The sequence below is a fragment of the Bombus bifarius genome, unplaced genomic scaffold (assembly GCF_011952205.1).
Source record: "Bombus bifarius isolate JDL3187 unplaced genomic scaffold, Bbif_JDL3187 scf7180000007975, whole genome shotgun sequence".
NCBI lineage: Eukaryota > Metazoa > Arthropoda > Insecta > Hymenoptera > Apidae > Bombus > Bombus bifarius.
In genome coordinates this window covers 269,878-279,597 of record NW_022884361.1, presented here as the reverse complement: position 1 = coordinate 279,597, position 9,720 = coordinate 269,878, and the positions used below count along the sequence as shown (strand labels likewise).

Genomic DNA, 9,720 nt, shown 5'->3' with positions numbered 1-9,720 from the left:
ATCAACTTCATAAATTGAAGCCTAGAAAAGGTGACAATGTTGCGAAAACTATTTCTTAAGTTTATTTTGACATTTTTTTCTTCAGAATTGAACATTAATGCTGTACTTATGTACTTAATGAAATTAGAGAATTGACAAAATGTGGAGCTGACTGGATTTGTTTGCGAAAGGTTCATATTATATTTCCTGCAAAGATTAATTAATTACGCTTCCATAGTACAATCGAAGAATGATACTCTATGACGCTCTTTCAATTTACGAACAATATATTTTTGTCAACTTAAGACGAATGTACAAGAGAACATGGTACACGTATTGTTTTTAATATTTCCAAATTATTAATATACTGAAAGTTATTTAAGAGTAGAACGTATTAAAAGAAACGATTTTATAATTCCTTAATAGCCAGGAACTAAACAGTATCCTTCTAACCACTTGTTCACTGTCTTCCTGTATTTTCCAAAAATTCTATATTTTTCGAGAAATGTCACTCTTACCAATAAAGATTGATATTTCTTTATAAAACGTTATGACCTCTGAAGTAATCTTGTCAAACGTTTCCATCGTCCTTCTCGGAAGTAAAGCTCGAACGTTTCGGAGTACCAGTGTTCTCCAGCTTCAAAGTCATTTGCTTACGAGTTTCGTTAGCATATTCATCGTCCTCCGTACTACTGCTGTTGTTTCGATTTCCATCGGCAGATGTGCCGATTATTACGTAGCCTCCATCACCTCTTTCGTTGACAAAAGAGTCGTAATTCTCTCGTTGACGTAGCACTTCCGACGGATGGGTCATCGTTTTGTTTTGACAGTACCACTCTTTATTTCTTGCGTGATGAGAGCAATCCAGAAAAGCCGTGCAATTCTATGGTTTTAGGTGAATTGATTTTTTTGTAGTAACATTTTTAATTTGTACTAAAATTGTATTGATTATACTAAATTAGGAAGACTTAGGTCTCTCTTTATAAGCATCTTGTTAGCAAGTTTTATAGGTAAAAATAAGACCAAAGTGCGTGGCAAAATTAATGAGTCCACTAAATTAACATTTTATATAGATGTTTGATATTTGTCTACTAATTTCATTTTGTATAAATACTATATATATCCGATATTTGAGTCACTAAGAAGCCAATGATCAACTACTACATCTCAAAAGATTCTCTGTATTAGTTCCAGAGTGTATGTATGTGATTAGTTTAATTATGCAAAGATTGAACGATTACTTTGAATGAAGTTGACCAATTTACCTTCTACGTGTCTCATTTGTCTGCAAAATATTTTTCGCATTAAAGAGAACTTTTATTTCGCAAATCTGACTTATTTTATTTTGTCCATTCAAGTTTCAGTTCATCGAATCATACTTACCACGACGTCATCCGAAATCCTGGAACATCTGGATTGAGTGGCGAACCAGCAGCATTCCTCCTGCATGATTCGCGACAAAATTTCTCTGCTTTCCGTGATTCTATGAATAGCAGCCGAGGTACCCAGGATCCCACAGGATCTCGATGAAAAAGGAAAGGCGACAGGAGTGGAGAGGTAAGTCTTCGGGAGTAACTGAGGAAAATAAAACAGACTTCATAATTTCATAATTTTCTTTTTTTGCCTTTTTTTTACTTCTATACTGTCGTATAGACGTCCATTTATTTTCGTTACACTGCTTACGCTCGATCTTCATTTAAACATTTTCATTATTTGTCTGTCGAATCTCATTAAAGAACTTCGTTCCTTAAGCTGGTAACGTGTTCGAATTAAAAGTGAATTTAAGCTCAATAATACCGGTATTGTTATAGTTCCATGTACATAATTGTACGCGAATAAAAGCATGTTCGTCATCATTAAGTTCCATTCTGTCTGCGTTAACTCTATCAGTTCTATTCTTTAATAGATTTCATTTCGAATCAATGTTAAATGAAACGTATCTCGAATTTTATATCTCACATCGTGAATACCAACGAGCCACTGACGTTCATCAATCTGATAATACAAGAACCTGAATTGAACTCTAATCTAATTACATGAAAACTGATAGAGTTAAATGTTCGCGAAATATACTTCTTTCCTTTTTGCGTTCGAATTTGATACTTAATAACACGAGCCTTTGTAAGGACTTTTCTCACCAACTTGGCACTTGTAGGATTTAAGAGATGTACGGTGGTTCATAATCGTTTTTCTGTACATTTCAATCCCTTAGTACGGTTTCCTACCGGTTAGAATGATAATAATTAGCTAATAATTAGACAGAAAGTCGTTTACGAGTTATAATACGGGTTACGTTTTCCTGTTAGTCGCAATCATTTTCACGTTGTTCTTTCCTTTCTTTTTGTTCTTCTATCACTGACTGAACATCTTTTTTTTTTTGTTTTCCTCTTCCTCTCCTTCTTTTTTACCAGTTCTACCTCTACGTTTAATATCGTTGCCAATAATGAAACGTGGATTATGGTTTATTCGTCCTTAATCGTAAGACGTGTAAGTCATAATTCTATGTTACAGTCTACATCGCCAACAAGACAAGTCAATAAAGTAACAAAATTATTAAAATTTCCAAGTAATTAACGCATCGCTAAAATTTCGTCATAGGATTCACGTTTTGGAGACGACGAGGTTGGCGTGATAGAATCCAAGAAACTTCCTCGGTTGTCTTAACTTTTGTTCCATCCACGAGATGCTGGCAATTTCCTGCTGTATTAGGTCCATCTTTTATCGCTGTTCGAACTTGAAGTTCATTATACACACGTATAATAATATAGTGAAAGATTTCCTCCTCCCCTCCCCCTACTATCGCTGCATTTCTTCGTAGTCATATTTATACTAATAAATATAAATATCTTATGTTAATAAAATTTGAAGAGTTAAAATGTGAAATAAATTATGGAAGTATACACCGCACAGCGAAAGGATTTTTCTTCGACTATCCCTAAATTTCTTTAATGACGAAACGTTTCGAAAGATTGGACCTCGTTGGAGTGGTTTGTGCTCTTACTAATAATCCAAAAGTTAAAACAACTGAGCTCTCATGCACGATAATCTAATTAATAACATTAGCGAACTTACAAGTGATAGGTTGTAAAGATTAAAAACTTTTGTTGCATACTTTTGTAGCATTACGTCAAGTAGGGCAATTGATTGGCTTACAATTTGCAAAATTGACACTTTACTCGTTTTAACACAAATCTTGTTGCTACTGTGTTAAAGAATTTATCCACACCGATAACTTGTAAAATTCCGCTAATAACATTAGTTTCATCGTGCAAGAGGGCCCCGATGATCGATCGTACTAGACAGACAATTACGTGTATCGTCAAAATTTCTTACAGAATTTTTTTCTCTTTTTATCACAACTCGCCTTTCCTCACGTCGCGACGATATTCAGCGTTCCCCCACTGTGTACCACTATAAACTACGCTCGTTTAATTTTAAAACAAATCACAGCATTTACATCATTCCATGCTTCTTGAACGTTCCTATACGTCCAAGAACAAAAAAGTCGAATGTTGAATTACCATCGTTAAGTATTTCTATTACGCTCGAACGATATTCATTATAAACGATGATCACACGATATTTAAACAATGTATTTGATCGATGGAACACTAATTCATCTTGCTAAACAGCACAACACGTTCCTCGTGAATTCGTTTACTTTCACGTGGATTTTCAATTAACACGCTCCATGTCATGGTAAATGAATCATCTTAGTACGCAAATTAATTTAAAATAGCATTAGAAAAGAATTTACAGAATTCGAGGCAAAGAAAAAATTAAACATTTCTACATTTAAAGTTATCTTCATTACATTAAAAATTCTAATTTCTATCATTGATTTCGGTACAGTTGAAGATAAAAGACTGAAATACAATTGAACGCAATTCAGTGTAATTTTTAAGTAGATCGTTAATAACCATTTGCTTGAAATAACATCGAACGTGTTAAAGAACATTTCACGTTTCAATACAAATTTTTGCCTCTTGTTCGAGGCAATCGATCGAACGGAACGGGGGAAGGTTTTCATACACGATAAAATACGCGGGACGTAAGCGCGACGGTGAACGCGAAATAAAAGCTTCTCTTTTAATTTGGTCCCATTATAGGTACAGGGTAGCTGGCACGAATTATGTTAAGTCGATGTACCGATAGATCAATCAACACGAGTCATAGGTGCCTGCACGGGACTCAGAACTCGATCAAAAAGAAAAGAAAGATAGAAATAATAAAAAATATTTCATTCTCACTCAAGACAATATCGAAGATCGTTTCTTACACGAGAACAATTTTTAAATTTAATGAAACATAAGTTCTAATGAAATAGAAATTGAATAGCAAAAGTATGAATGTCACATATAAGAAGAACATAATTAATAAGGTGAACTTTGCATTTTTCTATACAATATCGCACTTGTCAGAACGTTAATGCGCAGATTCTAAAAACATTTTTTCTTTCTAGGTATATTTTCCAAAGGTCCCAAAGTTACTATAATAAATCGAATATTAAACGTACGTTAAAATGGATATATAAAAAAGTTTCAATAAATTACATGCCATATTTTTGAGTTTACATTATAACTACAGTCTTACTGTCTACAGTCTTAACTTACAAACTTCTCTTATACAATCCAACCTTTTTCCTTATCTTTTAATGCATTAACATACCGAAGTTGCGATATTTGTCTTCTTGTATTTTTGAAATATTTCATATTATTTTGCAGTGAAGAAATAAAAGGAGTTCCAAATGCAAAAATACCGTGCATCCCCCTCAGGAAAAACATATTTTTCAGGAGCGGAACGGTGTGTATTTCGTCGGTTTCTCGACTTCCTACGTTCGCGATATTAATGTTCACTTTTATTCATACGTTTCTCCGCGCAGCAATACGTGTCGTCTAAATATTCTACTAAATAACTTAAATACCTTTTCGTCGCGCGTTTTCGTTCCTCCATTATACATATAAGTACAATATATATATATATATATACATGTATATATATATATATATTTACTTTTTTAAATATATATTTAATATAATCATATAATTCATCGTCGGTACACTAATCTCAGTGTATCATCGGCGATATCTAACAACTTGATGGAAGGTGCCGATTAAATACTTCCATCGACACATTTTGATTATATTTCTTTACCAAGTTTGAGCAACCCACAAAATTCTTTATATTTTACAACGTCTTTGTGTTATCAGAATAAATTTGCTATTAAAAAAAATACTTTAAACAATATTTAGTATTTTTGAAATACTTTTCGCGTCGAAGAAAAAGGTCGTTTGTTTTTAAAGATGATATGAGATATCTCTTTCGCCAAAATTTCTAGCCTTTCAATATAATACATCGATGTAAGTTGCTCAACTTAATAGTTGACGTACGAGACCCGCGAATATCGTGCTGCTTTTGATTTTATATTTTTGATTCGATCAAAAATTTTGAAGACCTTTAATAGCTCCACAGATCTCTTAAAGGCACAATCTCGACAAACGTGTGTGCAGTTTGCCGGGATGTTTCGTACGCCATTTATATTCCCCGGCGAGTCAAAGTCTAACGCGTAATGTTTGTACAAATTGGAGAAATTTGTCTTACTCGCGAAATCCATTCGAACAAGTTAGCTGAGAGTTATCAATTACGAATAACAGACGATTCTCTCTCCACGTACAGAATATTATCGGGTAACTTGAACATCGGAGGGAATAATTTAATCCTACAGACAACTGGACGCAATTCGCGTCCTTGATGAATTGCTAATTCCTTTCGGGGGCTAATTAGAATCTATAAATAAACGCAGCATTCGTAGACTCGTAAAAAAATTCCATGGCAAAGAGCAACTCCATTCATAATTGAATCATACACACAAGGTTGAAAATACGTTTGATCAAGTTTTGCAAATATCTACGTATACATCACATAATGTAGAGATTTGTTCAGTCGCTCTTCCTTCGTTCTTTTGGACGCAACAGTTCAAAATTCTTTCATAAACCACTGTATCCAGAAAGAAAATTGCGAGAGAAAATGCTCCAGTGGCATACTCGCACTTTTGAAAATGATTAGAATTACATAGTTCCCTTCCATCAGACTTTCAATTGGGAAACACGTTAGCCCGCGAAAGAATTGATGATTTGCTTTAAATTTCGCTACCTATAGCGCCTATGTGAGGTCTATGCCAACGAGGAATACTTGGTTGGCTGCAATACATACCCATCGACGTCGGAGCGACGAGGTCGTTGTTCGACTCGTCGAAACTCGCCTCCTCGCTTTCGTCGCCGTCGAAAGACCTAACGGTCGTCGTCGCGGTCGTAGTGATTACCGACGTACCGTGCGTCGCAGTGGTCACTGTCGATCCGTTTACCTCTGACATACGATCCGTACTTACGGTAATACTTTCCGTGTCGGCGACTTCCATGTTTCCGCCGCTCTCGCCCACCATGTTCACGAAAAACTCCGATCTGGAGAACCTGCCAATCTCCGTCGAACCGAATGCTTGGTGAAAACCAGGCAACGGTTGCTTACTGACACTCTTCTTCTTTGGCTCGAATCTTTCAGCTGATCGACGAGATTCGTGTTCTTTATCGCGTGATATACTAGATTCCTGATGGTTCAAAATATTTAGTAATTATTGAATTATATAGTATTTGAGCCTCTCAATGGTCTCTCGCTCGTGGAAGTGAGTAGTAATTTGTTTCTTAAATATCGACTTAATAAAGTTAAAATATTGACAGACAATAGAATTAATCAGTTTGACTTTTGAGAGGCTCACTTATAAAGACTGAGGGGTTAATATTAATTTAGTGGAATGAATGTTATACCGTTGTTGGAACTAGATTATCCATAGACATTCTGTTATTCATAGTGCTTGGCTCCCACCTGGGGCCATCATCCTCACGACGAATCCTTATTGTGGACGCAGAATCCACGATAGAATTTACTGAGGTTTCAAGTAATCTCGGCATCTAGAAAATATTTCTATTGTTATTACGTATTAGGTTTAGATGAAAATTCCTGTGTATAACAGAATGAAACAATTCTCTGTAAAAATCTAGAAATTACTGCATTTCTGTGTGTCAATGAGACAAAACAAATTTCTTTACGTTCTTTAATTTACAGTAGTATAATGTAAAATTTTTAGCTTTGGTCTCTAGTTAAAGTTTGTTTTCCGAGCAGCTCATATTATATTGTACATATAAATTAGAAAAAGGAGAAACCTGGTGCTCAGAGGGCGTGTACGATGCTCGTACGTTCTCGATATCGAGCTTAGTTGGATGATACATCATTCGCGGTGCTTCCTCGGAAAACTCACAGTGTCTAGGGGGCATACGATCCTGTAACAGCAGAGTGTGTCGCGGCCCACGGACTCCAACGTTTCGAGGCATAGGCGGAGTGTCTATAAAATTACATTAGAAAATAATACATTCTCCGGCAGTTTTCTAAACGTTCTATTGGATTTTATCTTTACTTACGTGGCAGCACGCCATGACAAAATTGACCCCATGGTTCGTGTCCGTGTGAACCTGGACTCTGAATGTTTGGGTGAAGAATGTTGCTCATCTGAGAAGGATGAGAAGTTCTGGGATGTTGATGAGCACCTTCGCCATTCTGCAATGATTTGTAGAAACTCTTGAAGAAAATATATCATTTAAAAAGAAGGATTGAGAAATCTATGTAGAAGATTTTTTCTAGATTTCTATGAGAGAAGAAACAAAAGAAGTATATCAATATATTTTGATTTTAGATATAAAAAATAGCTTTTAAGAGGTAGAAGAATTCTAAAATCATTTTATACTTTACAGATTTCTGCGAGAAGACAAATAACATTAATGTATTTTATCAATTAAAATTCTGCGAAGCTACCAAATATTAAAGACTCCTAACTCCTGACAAACTTTAAAATTACATAACTTTCTTTCCAGATGATTCCGGAAACAATCCTCACCTGATAAGGATGCCACTTTTGACTATCAGGAAATTCGCTGTACTCCATATTCTCTTGGCGACGTAAGTCCCTTTCCCGACTAACATCGGTGAAATCAACCGGATATCCGTTATTTGAAAATGTAGCACCGCATTCAGCGGCCACGGTATTGGTTACGCTGGCCGCAGCCTGATTCCTCATCACGTCTTTGCATTTATCGAGGCCACGCTGATGCATCGCACCCATTACTTGCAGTCTTTCGATAGGATCAGTCACGTTGCCGTACCAATCGGTCATTCGGGGCGAATGGATCGGCTTTGGACGAGACGTCGACTGGAACCACGGTTCCGTGGCTCGATCCGATTCCACGGATGAATTCATAGGCAAGTTGACTGTGGACACGCAGCCAAAACGATGCTGATGATCTAGGAAACCGCCGGATGTGACTGGACCAGCGATCACGCCCGCTCGAGCGATCGCGCTCTGCAAGATCGATCGCCTGGATAGCTCGCGACTCTGTTCGCGCATCGCCTTCCGCAGCCTCGCCTCCTTCGGATTATACACGTAATCTGTCAAACAGGTGAATGTATTCAATTTTATTTATTACAGAAATTATAATTTTATTTTATTTCAAATAAATAAATTTTATTATATATAAATTTTAATTCACATGGACAGTTATTTTTTGTAAGTATAAATATGAAATTATATGAAAAGTATCGAGTATAGATATATACAATATCCCATGTGAAATGATGAAATAGTAATGATAATGAATGAATACTTTTGAGTCACTCTGTATATCCTTGCCACCCGAAGAACTAGATAAGAAATGCAAATCATACAAGATTTAGCCTCTCCCTGAATAAATGCAGGTTCTTCATTTTTATTTAAAGAACTACTGTTGGAATTTTCAATAATTCACTACTATAGAACTTTGTGTTATAAAAATACTACTCCTTTGACATTGATACCATCATATTTTCAGTTACTTTGCTATAAAAGAATATAAAATACTTTTAACTATGTAGAAATATAACATATTTGAAGACAGTAGCATATAAAGCAATGTTTCCATAATACTTATTGTCGTAGTTTCCACGCAGGCGCGCTAGATCTTATTATTACTGTATTTTCTAACATTCTCAACTTCAAATTTAAAACACGATACACCTAAATTGAATTTAATCTTATCAATTTCTATCAGTACTATTACAATTTTAATGACGCATTCATACTGACATAATTCTTCTCCAAAAGACAATCTATACATACAAGAGCCACTTGAAATAATCCACAGTTCTAAAGAAATATGATAAGTGTTAAAACAATTGTCAAGTCTAAAGAGATATAACGAATGTTTTAAACGAAGAATAAAATTGGCCGTGCTTGTTGAAAATTTCTAAAACATCTACCTGTCGGATACGCAGGCGGTACAGTCCCGTTGTATCGCGCAGTAGTTTCGATCGCGCTGGAAATCGGCGGCGGTTCATAGCCACCGTAATCGGTGTTCGCGTTATCATAGCAAAAGTAATGTTGTTGTTGATAAAAGTGGCTCCCTGCCGCGTAAGCCTCGACGTAGTTGCAGCAGTCCATCTTTGCGACCAATGTGGTCCTTATCGCGCCGCAAAGAACGACTTTACTTCCCGAAGCTTATCAGCCACGATTGCACATTAAATCCTACCAAGTAAGCCTTGAACACATAACCAGAGGCGAATTTACATTTTCCACGGAAGCTTCGAACCGAGTTTCGAATTTAGTCTCTTTTCTATTTTCTTTTGTTTGTTTCCTTTTTCTTTATTATTTGGAAGAATCGG

At 35.8% G+C, this 9,720-nt stretch overlaps 2 protein-coding genes across 2 annotated transcripts; both read right to left on the bottom strand.

The window, feature by feature from the left end:
* Positions 1–402: 402 nt before the first annotated feature.
* LOC117217214 lies at positions 403–1,490 on the bottom strand. The gene is made up of 2 exons (XM_033464641.1): positions 1,363–1,490; positions 403–862 (listed from the first exon to the last, which is right to left on the bottom strand). The coding sequence occupies exons 1-2, from the start codon at positions 1,426–1,428 to the stop codon at positions 551–553; spliced, it is 378 nt and encodes a 125-aa protein (XP_033320532.1). The 5' UTR covers positions 1,429–1,490; the 3' UTR covers positions 403–550.
* Positions 1,491–3,890: 2,400 nt separating this feature from the next.
* LOC117217212 lies at positions 3,891–9,499 on the bottom strand. The gene is made up of 6 exons (XM_033464639.1): positions 9,319–9,499; positions 7,925–8,472; positions 7,452–7,587; positions 7,197–7,375; positions 6,801–6,944; positions 3,891–6,583 (listed from the first exon to the last, which is right to left on the bottom strand). Exons 1-6 carry the CDS (start codon positions 9,497–9,499, stop codon positions 6,119–6,121), a joined length of 1,653 nt encoding a protein of 550 aa, XP_033320530.1. The 3' UTR covers positions 3,891–6,118.
* Between the last annotated feature and the right edge of the window lie 221 nt (positions 9,500–9,720).

Excerpts from the sequence above, each read along its gene's own strand:
- LOC117217214 (XM_033464641.1), bottom strand. The coding sequence starts at position 1,428 with ATGCAGGAGGAATGCTGCTGGTTCGCCACTCAATCCAGATGTTCCAGG. Across the intron at positions 863-1,362 it reads GGATTTCGGATGACGTCGTG|AATTGCACGGCTTTTCTGGA; the intron begins GTAAGTATGATT and ends CTAAAACCATAG.
- LOC117217212 (XM_033464639.1), bottom strand. The coding sequence starts at position 9,499 with ATGGACTGCTGCAACTACGTCGAGGCTTACGCGGCAGGGAGCCACTTT. Across the intron at positions 8,473-9,318 it reads ACCGCCTGCGTATCCGACAG|ATTACGTGTATAATCCGAAG; the intron begins GTAGATGTTTTA and ends CCTGTTTGACAG. Across the intron at positions 6,945-7,196 it reads ACACGCCCTCTGAGCACCAG|ATGCCGAGATTACTTGAAAC; the intron begins GTTTCTCCTTTT and ends AATATTTTCTAG.